Consider the following 19,728-nt stretch of genomic DNA (forward strand, 5'->3'; position numbering starts at 1 on the left):
TGTCACTTTTAGCGCGGCGTTTCAAAACGACATATCTCCGCGCGGAGTTATGTCGATTTTAGCGCGGCGGAGATGTGTCGTTTGAAAACATCATATGTCCGCGCGGAGTTATGTCGATTTTAGCGCGTTGGAGATATGTCGTTTCGAAACGTCATATCTCCAACGAAATTATGTCGATTTTAGCGCGGCGGAGATATGTCGTTTTGAAACCTCATATCTCCAACGAAATTATGTCACTTTTAGCGCGGCGGAGATGTCGTTTTGAAACGTCATATCTCCGCGCGGAGTTATGTCGATTTTAGCGCGGCGGAGATATGTCGTTTGAAAACGTCAAAATCAGATTCGTATATAGACATGGGTCGAATTTTCCCATTCACATAAATCGGTCAAAACTCAACCGATTTTCATGAAGCTTGGCTTTTTGTCCATGGTATATATATAATTGAGCAATATCGAGGCAACTAAATACATTATACTCTATTTGAATTTGATAGAAGCAAGTTTAAAAATATTTATATATGACAAATTTGATTATTGTTTTGACGATTGTTTGGTTTGGTCACGTTGGATCAAACGCTGGAACGAAAGGCTTTGGATTCAGGCTGCATGCACCAAGATTTTCTGTCTGTGGAAGACGTTTGATTCTATGTTGTCTAAGTTCAAAATATACACTATATACAGAGCTCTCTTGCCAGCTAGTTATGTACTCCCAGCACACAGGGTGCAAGCCGGGATTCCCGACAAATGCAGTTGAACTATAAACTTAGCAGCTACTTAAAAGGGCTTGGCGAATAGGGAAACTTGGCAAATTGGGGGCCCAGTTTCATGGAAACGCTTAGCGGTAATACTATTACAGAGCTGGAGAAATGGTTTGCGCACAAAGTTAAGTGAAACCAATTGAAGTTTACTGACGCGAATTGGGTTTCACTTGAACCTATCACCTCGAAGCGCTTAAAAAGCGTTCACATTACCAAATGGGGCTGAAGAACGGGGCGCTTACCTTCTTTTGACTTTTCGTATTGCTTTGGCGAAGTGGTCTTCTTGCTTGGAATGGGCCTCAGCGCATTGCTCATCAGCTGAAGGGATTACAAGTTGAATGACAAAGGGCTCTATTGGCGTAAACAGTTTACTCACAATACGATCGGAGCGTTCGCCGCAGGGCAAACGCGCCACTGCGGCATCGGGGCTGTCCTCCGGCGGCGGCGGCTGGGGCACCCAATTGTAGGCCCGCCTAGAGATGGGCACCCCGAAGCGATCATGCTGCGACGCCTGTTGCCTGTTGCAATGGTTAAAGCTTTTAGTGATATCTAGCCATAGTTAACGACATGGGCAAGTGTTTACCTTAAGCTTTCATAGCAGTCCAGGCACACAACGGCGTATTCACCATTCTCCAGCAGGAGTCCATCGTCGCTCTTCTGATGCTTTACGAACGGGAATTCATTGACAGGCAGAGCCCGCACTCGCTTTCTGTAAGTCGTAATGCCGCACAGATGACAGTTGTAGTCGTGCCAATTGTACTTTCTATCCGCCGGACTGAGGCTGGGACTTTGAGCTTCATATCTGAAATTGCCGTTTGCTTGAAAACCATTCTTGTTTGGATACAAATAATTGTGGAGGACTCACTTGCGCCACTGATTCAACATGGAATGATAACAAAATGTGCAGACTAGAGCCGAATTGTTTCTCAGCTGCTCAGCATTTGGCAAAGAGTTGTGTTTCAGCAACAGTGGAAAATAAGGTCTCGAGCCCTGCAAGAGAATTAAAAAAGAAATGGTTCAGTATTGTAATTCACTGACTACAAGAAAAAAGTATTGAATAGTATAAACAGAGGAAAAAGCAGATGGAATCATATAATTGTTGCTTGTTGCGATAAAGTAATATCAACATAACATTTTTATCTGCTTCTCATCAATTGATTCTTGGAGAGCTTTGTCACAACCTAATATAATCATAAAATGTACTTAATGTATTAAATGCTTAACATATTTTTGCATATATAATGAGACTATATATTATTTGCTAGCTAAATCCAATAGATCAAATAGGACGTTTGTCCTCTATAAGCTATTCGACCGTACACTATATTACTCTATATAACACTATATTACAAAAGTATATATATATACTACACTATATTGCAAAAGTAAAGTAACCGGGTCAAAATCCCAAGTTCGTGTGTGGTTTAGCTAAAGGCAATCGTATCCAGCTTACAAATATTTCTCGCACTGTTTATAACTATGATACTTTACATTCATATGGTTAAAAGTGTTTTACAATATTTAGTTCAGCAATTAATTTTGCATAAAGCAATAAAAATAAGAACTTTATTCGCTTGTTATTGATATGACAGATCCGACAATTCAATTAAAATGCACATTTCGCTCAGGTAATACGAATTTCTAGTAAATCAAGTGAAAAAAAAAAAAACAAAATCTTTTTATAAACTTGCTTCTAACATTGTGCATTAATATTTTAATCTCTAACAAGCTAGTTCCGAATTGATTACAATTGTATAATAACATACTTTGTGCATACAGTTAATTACATAGTAACAAAACTGATAAATTGTGTAGCCAAGCGATGAACGCAGCATATATTATATTCCATATATTATAATTCCGCATGAGTGTTATTGGAAGCATCGCGTCGTAATATCTTTTTCCCATCATACTAACTGATACTTTTATCTGCATTATTAGTTCGTACATGTACCTTAATTAGTAGACTGATATCTCGAAATGTGCAAAATTCGTGGGCTTAACAGTAAGCTGGCGTGCTTCTAGTACCTATTATACCTTAAACGGGGCTTCGTTAGAATACTACATGCCATAAATCTGATTTAATACGGTTATATACATTGGGATCTTAGGCGTGTGCTATTGTTTTGTCACGAAATGTGCAAGTTGTAGAAAAAACATCTTTAATCCTATTATTTTGCTTCGATTAAATCGAAAAGTTTAAAGTAACACTAACCATTCAAATGCAATACCTCTGCATATAAGAATTTGAGAACTAAACGTTGCAAGTTTTTAAACATGACGAAAATTAAACTCATGACAATAATAAGTTTCTTCGCGTCTTAATGTACGCAGAACTATCCTCTAATTAATAATACATATTATTAGGAAATAAACCTAAAAACCAGAATGCGTGTTAGCATTTATGCGAAAATGAATGACATTATTAGCTTATTGTTAATAGACATTTAAATCGTACGCCTGCTTATTAGCATTATCTTAACGTATATTATTAAGACAATTGAGGTTAATAACAATATTATCGGTTTTTTTCGATGTTCCCAATTTTAAACATACTAGCAGCAAACTTTTAGATTTGTGACAGCGATATTTTTATACAGAAACTTAGCTTAAGTTCACTCATGCTTATAAAATATATATGTTATCCGATGTTTATTCATTTTCATTAGAAAAGAAGGTTTCCAAACAAGAACTGAAATAACACCCTATTCTTACTATAAAGCTTTAAGGAATATAGCTGTCTGATATATAAGCATTCCTGATGCCTTGTGGTGATTTCAACAATCATTACAGGGTGTTCGGCTCGAAGTGTTCTCTTCTTTTACCCATGATTCTAAATTACTAAGTAGATAGACTTAGTTGGTATTCGTTTCAGTACTTTGCGACTTCGTGCGCCTCTCGCGTAAAAAGGAGGCAATTCCTGCAACTGTTTTCATAAAATACACCTTAATTAACCCCACACCTTAGCCTAAAACTACGATTTTAATCAATTAATCTCTCCTTTCTCTCTCTCTCTCCCTTTTTCTCTTGAGAGATGCATTAGCATCCTTTTACCTCTTTGCTGCCATACAGGATTCTGGCCAGCGTTAGATCCGAATGCAGGCCGCACAGGAAACAGTAGATTGAGGTGCTGGCAGGGGTTGATGAGGAAACGGATGGCGTTGAGGGCGGAGTGCAGGTACTCATGGCGCCATGGCGAGATCCATTCGGCGAGCTGGAGGTCATCATCGGCGAGGGAATGTTGTATCTGCAAGGCAAGAATAGTTCATTAGGCTCAAATTGGCTGATTGATGTAATGCGAAGGGACCTCCTGTGCTCCAACGGTACACGCTCCGCATCCATTGTCTCCCACTGGCTGGTTAAGTAGTTAATGCAATCCTTGCAGGCCAGCACACGATTGCTGTTCAGCTCGTTGTTGTTGTTGTTATTATTATTATTATTATTAGTGTTGTTGTTGTTGTTGTTATTGCTAAGACCGTTGCTACTGCTGCTGGTGGCATTGGCCTTGAGGCAGGGAAAGTGCATAGCATGGGAGTTCATGTGCTCGGCACTGGTGGAAAGCCAATCCATTTTATTGGACGGGCAGAGCACCTTGCAAATGGAGCAGCTGTAAGCAAAAGACATATAACTGTTAGTAGTGCATCACAAGAGTGTGGAGACAGAGCATATTACGGGTACTGGGCATGGCCATTCTCGATGTGTCCCTGTGTAGAGCTGGGCGAACTGGGTCTGGAGTCGGTGCGTCGGATCTGCTTGAAGTCGCGCGCCGTGTTTGAGTTCGAGTTGTTGGAATTCGTTTCGTATGGCTGCAATAGAGAGTTAAGAGTATTTTTAGTTAGCGTAAACGAACATATGCGCGCCTACTAAAAATAAAATTTAGCTAGACAAGAAAAACACGGAGCAGCACAGCGCACATGGAACGCAACTTATCTTATCATATTTTATTTCATATTTTGAACAATTGATTTTCCATTCAAGAGGCACCACTCAAATCTAGCTACACAACCGCCTGGAAGCGGTTCACTCTTATCGGCACCAGCATACGGGGCCCTATACCATTTATGGGAGTCGAACCTGCGAGCACAAACTCTAATCAGCTTGGCATTACGATTACCTTGCTTTGGACTCAATGTAAGGCACCTTTTCCGATAGAAGGCTTAAATTTGCGTGTTATCAGTGCAGCTGCTTTAATCGAATCGCATTAACTGGGCCAAACTGGTTTTCCCTCGAACTACATCGAACTCAATTACAATTTGTGGATGATAAATTATGACTGATATTCATAGGGTGACATAAATCACAATTTGATTGAAAATCAGCTAATGAGATCTTTATATGACTGCAAGGTATTCCAAATTTCTTTCACATTTACAGATTATTTTACTGTTAACATATCTACTAAATTATATGAGTAGAGTTTATGAAGAAACAATGCTATTGTAGGAGGATTCATCTGATTCGATCTGCTTCAAACCAATTTGAGACAAAGATTATTCGGGAATTCGGATTTTTTCGATCTACGAAAAACCCTACCCCGACGATGGACTGGCTATTCATTTTAAAGAAAGACTGCCACGCCGGGTAACTCTTAGTTAGTTTCACTGTGCGTATTTGAAGATCTCAGACTCGAATTGCCACTGCGATTGAAATCTTTTCAATCTGAAAAACATTTGAACTGGTTGTAGGCGCCACAACTCTAGTAAAGTACGTTCCCTACCCTACAATGACTTGGCATTTGAATTTGTGCCAAAGTCCTCGGGCTTTTCCATAATACGCTCTACTTAAAATACTCAACTGCACGAGTGTGTGTTTATCAAGTGCCATTAAAGCCCGGCTGCCATAAAAGGCGAACTACCCGTGAAAACGATTTCATAGCGTTTTTGGTGGCATAACAAAAACGTGTCCGATTCCTCAAAAGAATCTTCCAAATGCGTGAGCATAATCATTATCATCGATTCTGCAACAAATTGCCCACACACGAAATAGCCGATATTAAAGAAATTATGGCCAACAAGAAGTGAACGATTATTAAGCGAGTTATCATTATCAGCGAAAAGCGAGTTAACCAATTCGTTATGCGATCATTAACTACGATCAGACATACAAAAGCACTCATTTTTAAATCTTCTTTAAAAGTTTAATGCAGTGCATAAATATGCAATGCTACTACATTTGTGGATCATAATAAAATAACGAAAACATGCTGAAAAGCTGCCGACTTCGACAAGCAAAGGTTCCGAGTGATCCCGCGCTCGTCTATAAAAGCTGTAACTTTTGTATAGAAGACTGTTATTTAACCAAGGATTTGAAATATAAATGTAATATAACCAAGCCTTTTAAGTGTCATTCGTACAAAATGTACATGCTTTGCTAATGGACTAATTTGCATAGCTTGTTGTTGATACTATCCAAAAAAGATCAGAAGGATTTAGCTTTAAGACTTTATTTTTATAGCCTTGTAGAGGGGCAGGCGTATCCGACCACATAAAGTATTTATATTCTGGATCAGCATTAGACAGGAAATACATTTTTCCTCCGTAAGGTGAAGCACTGTGAATCTGTATATGCCTTAATATGAACCTTGCTGAAACTAACCTATATTGATATTTTGGCAAAGGCGGAGAAGAAACATTGATATATGGGAGAATATATATTTCAATACGTTTTATATTTTCCAAAATCAACTCGTTCAACAAGTTTGTATCTTTTATTCAATCCATTTTCAATGTGTTCCTATGTGCATATATTTAGATTGTGACGAAATTGGAATATTGTGTGGAGGGGAACAAATCGCATGATGGCTTCTCTAACGCTTAACTAAAATAGGCAGATAAATAGGTATGCGAGCTTGTTTATATATTTATTTTGACATTATGTTTATTGCTATTTGCGCAACTTGAATGACAAGCCATGCAGCTGTTTGCGCAATATATTATCACACTTTAATTATCTGTTATCTGCCAAAAAGAAATTGAATGCGAGGGAGCCAACTGCTATGCACATGTGTGTGTGTGTGTGTGTGTGGACCACCCCCAAAGTAGTTCGCGGGGGCTTTCGGTAGGAGTTGCCCCTGCATAGTACTGCAATTGCCAGAAATTAACATATTTAGTAAAATATGAAGACGAGCCCGCGCTGGCTGCCATAGATAACTGGCAGTTATTTGCATTTATCTATATTTAATTTTGTATCTGTGTGTGTGTTGGATCATCGTCTAGATGCATATATTGCCCCACAAGTACGTAGATACTGGCACATTTGCTTTGCAGCTAACTGGGCCAAAGGTTTCTCCAATGCGCTCTGGCACCTGTTTAAAGATATTTTTTTGGATCAGCTAAACAATTATTTGCACGCCCAAAGACGCTTTTATGGCCAGAGACACGTGAAGCAAACAAATGAAATAGATAGAGAGAGCGAGAGAGTGAGAGAGTGTGTGAGGGAGTCTCTGGAACTGAAAACTGAATTATTTCTTTGGCAATTGTTTAGAAACCCAACAGGCGACATGTTTGCATGTTTGGTATGTTAGCATATTTGAGGTAGGCTAAGAAATGTCGTTAAACCTAGTCAAGGCTGTTTGCGAGGCTTCAAGTCTATAAAACAGTTATTTCTATATAATAAACTCCGATGTCTTTATATCTGTTCAATAGCTTTCATTAAAAACTCTAGTCAAGGAAATGTGCTGATGCCAAAGATTTTTGTCGCAAATTTTCAGTTCTATTCAACAAGTGGTTATCTCTTTTCCTACAATTAAAAGTGAACTTAACGCATTTTAAATATTATATGAATGAAACACAGAAATAGTTGAGAATCAAAACGAATCTATATTATCTATGCAATTTTCTGGATAAATTGTGAACAAGGGCTAATAATCTACTACAGTCGGACAGACAGACAGACATATAGATACATTTATATCCAATTTATCGGATTGCCTGCTTGAAACAATTGCGCAATATGTTGAGCAAGATATTAGCGAAGCTTATCTCAAAACATAATGCAAAACATTCAAGAAACAGCTTTTCCTCAAATTACTGGAAGACGAGTTTAATTAGTTATTATGAAACTGCTTCAATTATAAAATTAAATTATCTTTGAAGAATCGTTCTCTAAGACTACAGATTGGCATGCAAAAAAGTTGCCTAGATTAATTATGACAACAAGTCAACAGAAAACTATAAAAATTGTCAGATTCGAAGAATTAACAATCAATTAAGAAGCAACAAAACAGAAAATCTTAATTGATTTATTGTTATTGTTGTCGTTGTCGTTAAGAGTTCTCGCAGTTTGAACTGAACTAAATCATTAAATACACGTATTTAACCAAAGAGAAATAACAAAATAATAAATAAACTACTTGAAGCAAAAAGCTGGCTATAAATAAACGTGTTCAAACAGAACACAGTGTGGCATATCAATCCGTGAAAAACCGGTTAGGCCCAGATGTCTACAGGCCGACTTGTCCAAGTTTACCCACTTTGGGTATTACGATAATACGTTCCTACGGTTCTACGAAGTTAGACGCCTTTTTCCCTTGATGGCTCTTTCTGTTTATTCTGTTTCGCATTTTGTTTATTTATACAATAATTCGTTTAATTTTTGTGTCGTGTTTAGCTTGTGTTGTTTTTTGAACTGTTTGCATTTGCGTTTAGTATTTGCCCCACCGCGCCCAGATCTTGAACAGTAATTAAAGCGCACATGGGCAATGGAACCGCACTCCGCCCGCCCTGGCCATGCGGAGCTGCCGTGAGCATGCGGCTGGGCCAATCTAATCTTGACATTTGTTGACTCAAATTGGTTAACATGTTGACACTCGACTTGCTCGGCTGGCCCATGCCTAGCCCCACGTCCCACGCCCCACGCCCATCGCCACGCACGCCACGCACCACGCTGATAAGCGGCAACTAATGAAGCTGCCCCACCGTTCTTATCAGCTCTTTCCGCCGGGCGCAGCTCGTATATTCTACATAATTGATATCGCTGCCGCCGACCTTCAGCATGCAAATGAATTACTCAACATGTCCCACCATTAGTCTGTCCATTCCAATTGTCCATCTGTCTGTCTCGCTGTCTGTCTCTCTGCCCGACGGGGCAGGTCGTCACCTTTCTGGAATGCTCTCGGGTTCGTTCGGTTATCAGCAGGGGGCAGAGGTCTCTGAGGTGTTATCGCGTCCAGAGTTGCCCTCATTAGCGCGACACGGTCCGAGACGCCAAGTTCCATTTATTGTATTATCCGCGCGGCTGTGTTTGTGCGTGTTTCAAATACCCTATACCACATGGCTCTAGACTCTAAATATAATAACAAACGAATCCCGATATGCTATTAAAATAATTGTTTTCCTAGATTTAATATATAAAAGTTTCTAGAAATATCCCAGCTCAATAAATATCTAAAGAAAATGCTGAGCAATCAAAAATTGATTGAATTTTATAATATATAAACTATCTTGTATTAATTATATAATTTATTTTTTGATTGATTAGGGTAGCTGGCAGTCGATCATTGCCGTAATCAGCGATTATATTTGTTTTTCCACACGATGTGTAATCGCTTTTCCTATATGCCTGCCATTATATATATACACTTAATTCCTGCTGTAATCGACAGCTAGTAAATTTCCATGTATGCCCACAGGGCGATACGACATTACAACTATACACACACACACACACACACCCGCATACCGACAGTTATATATGCATATATATGGAAGAAAATGGAAAACTAATCGAATCTGCACATAAAAATTACAAATTGTTATTGACAAGCAGCGCGATTTGTTTGCCTCAGACAAAACCAACAATAGGAAAGCCGGAAATGTGGTTCTTAGCCGGATCAGGCTGTTGCACCTGGTGGCAGCCCCATATCGGGGATAGAGGATGGCTCACCTTGAAGCGCACATTGCTCGTGGAGTCCGAATTGGCAAGCGACTTTTCCGACGGCGAATTGCGACCCACAAATGCCGTCACATGGTTGCCAGCGATGGGGCCGCTTGCGCTGTACATGGCCGAACTGGACTCCAAGGATGGCGCTGCTCCGGACTCTGAAGTGGACGCAGCAGGTACAGGCAGGCCGCCTTCCGCCAGGTTAGTGTGCTTCTCGCTGCATCCGGCGCAGATTTGCACCATGCCTAGGCATTCAAAAAAGTGGGTCTCAGTTCTAGCTGTTCAAACGCCGGGGCGGCGGGTCGACTCACCTTGCGGGCTGATGGGACTAGCGTTTTTGAAGACCTTCATGGTCTTGATGAACGGATAGTAGGGCTCCCGTTCCGTGTTGGGGCAGCAGTAGACGAGTCGCAGCTGCGAGGAGGGCGTGTCCGTGCCGCAAGTGTAGCACACAAAGGTTGTCCGTTCCGTCGCCGGCGCTGAGCGTTTTCGCAACATGTAAGAGCGCTGCGATTCCGGCGTGTGAGCGGCCTGCAATGAAGAGAGAGAAAGAGAGAAGACTTTAGTGGGGATCAGGTCAGGCCAAAAGTTAGTGCCATGGCGATAATCAATGCTAATCAGTTTAAGCCACACTCATTAAGCCGGCAAGACAGTAAAGCCGATCCCAGCAACTTATTCAACGAATTGACATCGCTTGTGAATTTCGTTTTCAACAGAAGCTGCGCGGAGCTGACTACTCAACTTATATGTATAAAATTCTATATCTATATTCTCTTCTTCAATATGCCCCTTTTCCATTTGACTGGGTACACTGCTTTAAAATAAACCTCAAAGTCACACAATTCGAGTGTGAAATGCAAATACGAGAGTGTGGCTATTTAAAATCAATTAACGCAGTTGTGAATTTTCACATACAACAGTCAAAATTCGTAACAGAATGAGCCCAGCTATCTAGACGCTAATGTTCCTAAAGTGAAATATCTACTGCTTACAACAACTCATTATTTCTTTTGTTTCTTGAATTTGAAGTGAACAAATGAGTTTTGTTTCTTGAATTTTTAATGTAACTGTGCAAGTAGACCCAGTCAAAGAGCATAAAAAACTTGGTGCAACTTGGTAATGAATAAGTACATTATATTTTCTATATATTTAGCGAGTATTTCTTAACCTTGCCCGATCAAGTTTTAGACAATTTTAAACCTATTTTCCGACCGTTGTTCATTGCGGTAGCAACTCAAAGTTTTATTGAAAAGTTCCACCAATTTTCCGCAGTTGACAATGGAATTATCAAAATCGACGAAACATTTCTTTAAAAGCAAATAAAAGCCCGCCCACAACTCAAGAGAGCTGAAACACATCTTTAATAATTCTTAATAAATGTCTTTGAATAAGATTAAGAATCTCGAAATGCTTACTTCCATCATCAAGGGATGGATTTAGTGAGGAGTGTGAAACACTTCTCAAATGAATTTGAACAATCATCTTTTGCAGATCTATCTTATAGATTATTAGTATAGATAATTATTAAATGAATCTTCCAGGCGCCAAAGATTTAATTCCGGCTGCCATAAAAAAAAGTATGCATGGCAACTTTATCTCTAAACAAAGTAATAAAAAAAAACTCTGGTTAAGTTTATGACAAATTTTTAACAATCGATTGATAAGAAAACGATTTCTGTTAGGTTTGGCTAAAATGAGTAATAAAATCGATCATCAGATTAAAAATAGATAACTAGGGTCAAGGGACTTAAAACGTATTTACCCAAAATCTTTTATCAGTTTTAATTACACAAGAATCGATTTGTTGGATTTGCTGTAATTCACAACTATTTTGATTTTTGTGCAAAAATAAGCAAGTGTATTAAATACATTTATTAATGCGCATCAGGCATCAATCAATCTGTCTATAATAATAATTCTTAGCAAATCCCAAAATGTCAAATCCACTTGACCTTCATAGGCAATAATATAATAGCCTGGCCAAGAAACAATGGTTCCTAGCACGGTTGTGCTAACTTTGCTTATGAATGTTTGTTTATAAGCCGAATAACTTTGGAACTAAAAAAACATCTTCTTCCCTTGACACCACGTCATTAGAAATTCGTTCTTAAATGACTTCGGACTTCATTGTCCGATTAATTGAGTTTACATTTTCAGGCGAGTTGCAGTATGCTTATTTCAAAGAACAAGGCTTGCCCGTCGTAAAATCTATGTAATATTTGGAATTGATTGAAACATTTAAAATTGTGATTGAAAAACTTACTTAAATATTTTTGCATGTCAATAAAATTGAGAATTATTAAACTTGGAACTGAATTCTACGTCACAATGCATCAACATTTTTTGCATTGTTAACTCATTTTATTGGCAAACATAGCCAACTTCTAGGTTTATTATTTTTTTTACAAGATTGTAAGCCAAACTTAGGCTTATCACTTGATTGCGAAATTGCTGATCAGATGAGAGAGAGAAAGAAAAAGAGAGCTCAATAATTTAGGCACAATAAGCCCCTTCAGATCCCCCCTTGGCCAACCCACACACTAATACGCCTTGCTACTTGGGCCACATGAATTCGCATGGGCTGTCCATCAACAAATGGCAAAAGCTATTTAATATATTACGTATACGCCCAAGTAGCTCTTATAGATACATATCTATCTATCTATCTATCCATCTATCTCTGTAGATATGTGCATGTATATTTATTTATTTACCCTGCATATTTGTTCGCAAATCCTCCACTCAAATTGTATCTGTGCCAAGCGTGTATGTACATATCTCAATGCAGACAGACACACAGACAGACAGACAGACAGACAGACACACAGACAGACGGACAGACAGAGTCGTATCTGGGCAGCTGTCCGCTGTTTCCAGTCGTATCTGGTTAAGACAAACACGCAAACGCAGCCGGCATTCATTTATTTTATTAGGCACTAAGCAATTTAATTGTTTGTTTACTTTTCTTATTCCATTGTGTGTCAGATTTTTTGACATTGATAGGCGCGCATTTTTATTGCACAACTCGTCCGGGCCTGTCATTTCATGGATACACACACACACATATGTGTCTCGTATGTGTGTGCACACACATCAATCTGGACAGCGTCAAGTCATCCATATTTATTGATCCGACGCCGAACGGTCAAATGGCGTCGCCTGCCTCATTGGCTTCTGTTGGCGGCACCGTCTCCCGTCCCCCACCCTTTCCCTCTTTCATCTAAGAACGCGTTCGTCATTTTTCGTGCGAGTTTTTAATGCTCGTTTTTCATGTTCGCCTGCTTTATTTGCTGCCTCCCCACCCCACCGCCCCTCCACCCCTTCGACAACCTCACAGTCTGTTCGCTTTTTGCTGTTCTTTCGTTTTCCATGTTGTTGTTGTTGCTGTTGTTGTTGCCGTTGATAAGCATTTTGAAAATGGGGGTCATGACCGTTTAATAACTTTATATGAAGAGGCTTTTTTCTGTTCTCTTTCTGGTTATAACATTTCTTTCACCTCTTGTTTCATTGTTTGCCTTTTGTCTGTGTGCCTGTTAATTATGGCCAGAGCGAGCGAGACAGCGAAAGATGTGCGTTTGCCGGGGGCATGATTATTCTTGGGGTCATACCTAAACAGTAATTGCAACATTTCACAAATCTAAGCAGAATCACAGCTTTATTTTGCTTAGTTTTACTGCTTAATATGAGAGCAATAAGTAAATATTTAAATTTTCTATGGCTATTCTATTGGGGGAGTTCCCGAACCGGAGAAAATCTATCATAATGTCGTTGGTCGAGTTGAGTTGCTTGGTTCAAGGTTGCCCTGTAAAAATGTACTAAAATGTATTTTAAAGACTTTATCATTTAATCGAAATATTTAAAATCTGTTATATTATTAGAACTTCATTTAATCGAAATATTTAAAATCTGTTATATTATTAGAACTTCACTAGGAATTATCACATTTAGTTAGATGGGCGAACTTGGTCGAGCATATTCTTTTTATAGAGTAAGAAATGTATCCAGATTTACCCGTTTTTACGCTAACTTACTCAATTTCCCAGAGTACATAGTATAAAGATCTCAGTTAATAGGTAAATTCAATTGTTTCCATTTGTCATTACAAACAGAATAAATTATATTTATTCCTGAACAAGGCGACGAGCTATTGAGTCTGTTTGTCTAAAGACTTGAAATCTGAAGAATACACTCTACTATACCATACTGATATTTTAAGACATAGTCTCGATAAATAACGATTTTAGGCATAACTTACAACCCGTAAGACTTTCGACTTGGATTCTAGAATCAAATAAAGATATAAAAAATACAATTCACCAAGTGAGAGGAGGAGGAGTGAGGGTATCTTCTAGTCGTGCACTGCCGACCCGAACACTCTTATATTTGTTTTCTATTATAGCCTGTTAATTTATCCATGCATTGTTTAGCAAGTTCTCAAACCGAATTTGAATTATTTTTGCAATTCTCAATGCCAGCAAAACATGTTCCATGCATTTATTTATTTATTTATTTGACCACAATAAATTGATGCCCGACCACAATAAATTTACTTGTTGCAATTTGGGTCAATATTGATTGATTGATTGACTGATTGAGCGCATTTTATCGCCTTGGGTTAAGCAACAGATCGAACAGCTCGAACAATCTTAAGCCGCCCATCCCACAATTATCAATCCGTGGCGGAAGTAAACCGATCCGTGATTAATAACTTGTAGCATAAATAGCGCTATCAACAATTTAAGCGTTATCTGCCAACGTTTAGTATTAATTGTATTAATTTGATGCGGCTAATATGATAATGTGCAAGCTTTGCAGCACATTTTCCTAATCGCATATATAAATTCCCGCTTCCATTATTGTTATAGGAAGTTCCCAATCAAGTGCGCAATCGCGCCGCTCGTTTCCGTTCTCAGAGTTAACTGACATCAGTTTTTTTTTTTAACACGAACTAAATAATTGAACTTAGTAGCTAATTAATATAAATATTCATGGCATTTTAATGGGAACCGTTGGCAATTACTAACTAAATTTCTTTAACGATAAATCTAGATGAATGTTTCCCAAAAAGAGCAGGTTTTCGAACAAGAACCTGTTTCAGAGATAAATAAACATTGATAATTTCATAAAATTAATATCACAGTCATAGTTGATTATACGGTAGCTCTAAGTCGTGGTTAAAATAGTATCTAGCTATAATAATTTCATAAGTTAGGGACGAATCTGAGCAACACTTTAATTCTTCAACAAAACATTGTAATTTCTTCAAGTGAAAGGTTGCCTTTTAGCTTTAAGGATACTTTTTGATGAACTTCCTTTTTAATGGGACACCTGCTCGATTACCTTTTCGCTTTGCTGTTCCTTGAGTATAAGATAAGTCTTGAGTTTTTTGTAATCCTTCCAGCCGTTTGTATCCTTCGGCCTAAAATTGACAACCGACGTCTCTGCCTCTGCCGCTGCCGCTGCTGCGGCGTCGTTTGTCTTGCCGCTTTCGCCGACAACAACAGTTAGATTTTGCGCCATTTTGGTTTACTAATTTTAAGTATTTTAGTTAACTTTTAGTCACAAGCTATCTTCGAATATGTATGTATATCTCTTTTACTGATATTCACGGCATTTTCACTTAAAATCCGATGCGGATTTGTATGAATCACTTTTCATGCACATTGCTGCGGCTTGTTGATGAATTTGCGATTTATTTGCGGCAACACCTTAATTACAACACGAACAAAATTAGGTTTAATTGAAACTGAGATAAACGAACGCCGAGTGCGCCTCTGTAAATGTTGTTGTTGTTGTTGTTATTGTTATTGTTGTTGTTGCTGTGCATTTGGGCGTGGAAATGAAACGACGAGACGAACTGACGGTTCGGCGTTATGTTTATGATGCATCCGTATCCGTTTCGAGCGAATGAGATTGAGACTGGGGCGGCCCCGACACGATACTCACGCACGCGATCGGTGATAGACCTCGGCAAAATGATGATGATGATGATGATCGCGTTGCAGATTAAGTGGTAACTAATTATGTATGTGTTGCATGCAGCGCAGCCAGCTGATCTAAGGCGACCATAAATTAAGCTAGATGAATGCCCCGTTGCATGGACCCTCCCTCCCCAACCCCTTGTTTCATGGCAGCCCATCATCAGCTGTGAAGCTCAAATAGACACGAAAACCAACGAATGCCAACTATAATAATGTCCATTTTAATCAGGAAAAGTATCTTCTAATAAGAAGCCTAATAGTCAGGAGTAGAGAGATTCGGCTTCAACAAATCAAGAAACATCAATTATTATTGAATAAGTATCGCATATATTAGTTTATTATCTTCTAAGGAAATGCAGCGAAAACTATTTAATATGACTGAGAAAACAATTAATCATAATTATTATTAAGACTTTAAATCGAAATCATCCTGTAAGTATGCAAGGATAACTGAGGATATGTGCATGAATCGTCAGCGTGGCCTTCAAAAGACTCCAGAGACATACACGGGGTCAGTAGAAAGTAGAAGGACAACAATAACAACAACAAAACAACGGGACATGCTGCAAGCCGCCATTGCTCGAACTTAGGGCGAGGGGCAGGGCGGGCCAATTATCGTTTGACCCACTTAAGTGACAATGTGCGTGAGACTTGGTCGAAAGCTGTTGTTGTTGTTGTTGTTATTATTATTATTGCTGTGGGCCCATTCGAGCGACATACATAAATCAACAGTCGCACGCAAATAAATCAAGTTAAATAACCGATAACAAATACAAATACGAAAGACGACGACGACGACGACGACGACGTCGACGACGACGTTGTCGCTTGCGAAGCAGCAGGGACTGCACATGAAACGGTTATTTTTAGAACGGTACACGAACACAAACGTGTTACGCACACACACACAAACACATAGCGATAAAGTGAGGCGACGACGCCGCGTGTTTTGAACGCGCAAAACGGTAGTTGTTCTTGTTATTATTACTTGGCTTGCGCGCACTTGTTTAAGCGCCTTTCGTACACGACATTCATGTAGTTCACAAACACACACACGCACACACTCGCACACTCGCACTTACTAAGGCCAACACGCAGAGAGGTTAAAGCAATTCCACTCTGCAAAATGGCCGGACGAACTCTAATGAGAGTAACAGTCGCTGTTCGCAACATTAGAGATGGGAGTGTGACAATTACAGCAAATGTGGCGTGCGGCGAATATCGTTGTTTACTTTTCGCATCACTTAGTTATGTTCAAAAAATAATAGATGTATTTTTGCTGATATGCAATAAATACTTTGTAATTTCACTAATCCAGCTGCATACATCAGCTTTGATTAATGCACATCACAAATCACAGCTCATTCGCTTTTGTACGTGCACACGATGATCGTGTTTTTAACGATCATTTCACTCATCTCTATATGCGTGCATGACATTTGATTCTGAATCATTATTGCAAAAAAAAAAGAAGAAAAAAGACTATGCTTAAACAGACGCGGCGTCTTTAGCTGTTGCCATTGATATTGTATTCCTTTTCGTTTTGGCTTAAACCAGTTTGCGGCATTGCCACCGATGCCGGCTACCGTTGCGATTATTACTGCGGCCGATGTGGCTGTTGCTCTTGTTGTTGCTGCTGTTGTTGTTGTTGTTGTTGTTGTTGATGTCACACTCAGTGGGTTCCTGCTGCTCTGCTCGCTGAGGAGGCCGAAGACATTGAACCGCATTGACAGCCGTGACTTTTGTTTGCTTATGTATTAACACACTCAACTCAATCATTTATAAGCGTATGTATGTCACAGCTTATGTACATACGGATGTATGCATACATACGTACAGATTTATATGTGTGCAGCAACTGCTTTTATTTATTTTGTATTTTTTTTTATTGCCGCTGTGCATTTATCAATTTTGTTTTATACACACACACACACACTTGCACTCGCAGAAAGTGTGAGTGCCCATTAAGCGATTGCCGCAATTGGTGCGTGATAACGTCACACACACACACGCACACAAAATGAAACGACGTAGTGAACCGAACCAATAAACAAATTGAACGGGAATTCGAGTTCGAAACGTGCGTCCCAATTGGAATGCCTACGCCTGCGTCCGACAACCGACGACGACTGACTGACTGCGACGTCGCGCTAAAAAGCTGATAGAGTCGGAGCCCTGTTATTGTTATTGTTATTGTTGTTGCTGTAGATGTAGCTGTTGATGTTGCTGCTGCTGCTGCTGTTGTTGCTTTTGTACGTACTATTTGTTGTTTTTGTGTGCTGCGGGCGCAAAGAAAACAAAGCGGAGGCAGCTAAAACACAAATGCAAACAAACAACGCAGTCGCAGCCGTCGTGGGCAGCAGAAGCAGCAGCAGCAGCAGCAGCGCGGCACGAGTCGGCAGCAGCTACGAAACCGAAGCTAAACAGAACGAGTGAAGCGGCGAATGCTAAAACAAAAACACCAAAGCGAAAGAGCACACAACAAAAGCGCCATCAAATGAACCAGAGCGTGCGTTGGCTAGAGAACTCGCATGAACTAGTTCTTTGGCTTACACCTTTAACAACAAAATATCATGAACTTTCGTTTTTCTTCCGATTCAGATTTTTTGATATACTTTTTTATTTACAAAATATTAAAATTAAATTGCAATTTAAAATATGTAACAGTTGCTTGAAGCGATTTTCAATTTTCGCATTGTGCCCAGCCCTGAAAATTTGGACATTCGGAAAAACAATTTGTACACGCGCTGCCCATTAACGTCAGCAAAACAAAAGGGCAGGCAAGCCAAACAAACATCCAGAACAAGAAAGGCAAAAACAACAACAGAGAAGCAAACAAGCGACCGAGACAAAGATGCAGCGCATGGGCAAGGGGTTGCGTTTCAAGGGGTCGCCACCTTTAACAGTAGGCGGCAACCATGTAAACACGACGAAGGCGAAGACGACGACGACGACGACGGAGTCCATGACGATAACGTAACGAGCGAGGGGGGAGGGAAGGGAAATGTGGAACGTTGGCACTTGGAGGTCGAGGCTAGGCTCATGATGGCATCAGGACACAATTGTTACTCTGCTTGTTACTCTGCCTGTGTGTGTGTGTGTGTGTGTGTGTGTGTGTGTGTGTGTGTGTGTGTGTGTGTGTGTGTGTGTGTGTGTTTGTGTGTATTTGTTTGTTGATGCGTAGCCAGTCTGCAGTTGCATTGGCGCCGGCAACTGAAGCAGCACAACATCAACAACAACAACATCAACAACAACAACATCAACAACAACAATGTAAGCAGGGTAAACGGGCCAAACAACAACAAATACATATGTATGCACAATTGTACAAATAAAAATACATATAAACAGGCAAACAAACAAACATGCATAAATAAATTGCATTGTGCATTTATTTATTTATTTAGTCAATGGCAACGCCAACGAAACGGAATCCTGCCAACGGAATCTGCCCAATGCTATGGCAACCGAAGCACTGAGCATGCTGAGCAGGCACGAGGGGGGAAGCGGAGTACTCAGACGCACTCAGGCCCTGCCAGAGTAGCAGGCGGATAAGAGTACGAGTTCTTTTACCTGTGCAACGAGCGGCAGACAGCGCCATCCCATTGTGGTCCACGGCAGACAGGTGTAGATAATGCAAAATTGAATTTAATACGGAGCTCTTTCATCTTAAATGTCGTTTGGCATTTCACAAGTGAGTTTGTTTAGGAAAAAGGAAATTTTTGCAAATGAAAAGTTCGTCATTTCAAAAAAAATATGGTTTGAGTAAGCGCAATAATTTGTTGGAATATATAACAGAAGAATCTTCCAAGTACTTTGCATTAATAATTCTTGCTAAAATTAAAAAACTTTAAGAAAAACTTGTACTATTTAGAAAACAAAATTCGGATGTTTAGAACAGAATTTAATATTTTGTAAATGCTTTTCTCCTTGATAGAAAAAAACCTTTTTATATAAACAATTTTTATTACTTTTTTTCTCAAAATAAGGGTGGATCGCCTTTTTCAGATGTGAATTTCTTAATTTAAGTGCCATATTTCCGGCTGATTTTGTTTTATTTTCAATTGTATCTTCTTGCAATTATTTCAGTCTTCATTTATTGAAAACAA

The 19,728-nt window shown here is 39.3% G+C and overlaps 1 protein-coding gene across 8 annotated transcripts in view; it reads right to left on the reverse strand.

Annotated features, from left to right (window-relative positions):
• LOC115761741 (protein enabled homolog) overlaps positions 1-19,728 on the reverse strand; it is a 98,264-nt gene that overhangs the window by 54,010 nt on the left and 24,526 nt on the right. For 5 of the 8 annotated variants that reach the window (XR_004017765.1, XM_030703666.1, XM_030703657.1 and 2 more), the window contains 9 exons: positions 9,950-10,169; positions 9,642-9,883; positions 4,431-4,564; positions 4,066-4,365; positions 3,813-4,005; positions 1,624-1,748; positions 1,342-1,560; positions 1,135-1,276; positions 1,001-1,076 (listed from right to left, as the gene is read on the reverse strand). Coding sequence is in view for 7 of the 8 variants with exons in the window: in XM_030703666.1 (XP_030559526.1) it covers positions 1,001-1,076; positions 1,135-1,276; positions 1,342-1,560; positions 1,624-1,748; positions 3,813-4,005; positions 4,066-4,365; positions 4,431-4,564; positions 9,642-9,883; positions 9,950-10,169 (1,651 nt within the window). In the remaining variant the exon portion in view is untranslated. Of the gene's footprint in view, positions 1-1,000; positions 1,077-1,134; positions 1,277-1,341; positions 1,561-1,623; positions 1,749-3,812; positions 4,006-4,065; positions 4,366-4,430; positions 4,565-9,641; positions 9,884-9,949; positions 10,170-10,535; positions 10,608-14,978; positions 15,159-19,728 lie in introns of those variants that run through there. The other 3 variants (XM_030703674.1, XM_030703683.1, XM_030703694.1) reach the window with 3 other exon arrangements.

The sequence above is a fragment of the Drosophila novamexicana genome, unplaced genomic scaffold, assembly GCF_003285875.2.
Source record: "Drosophila novamexicana strain 15010-1031.04,08,12 unplaced genomic scaffold, DnovRS2.1 tig00000008-arrow-pilon, whole genome shotgun sequence".
In the NCBI taxonomy this organism is placed as follows: Eukaryota; Metazoa; Arthropoda; class Insecta; order Diptera; family Drosophilidae; genus Drosophila; species Drosophila novamexicana.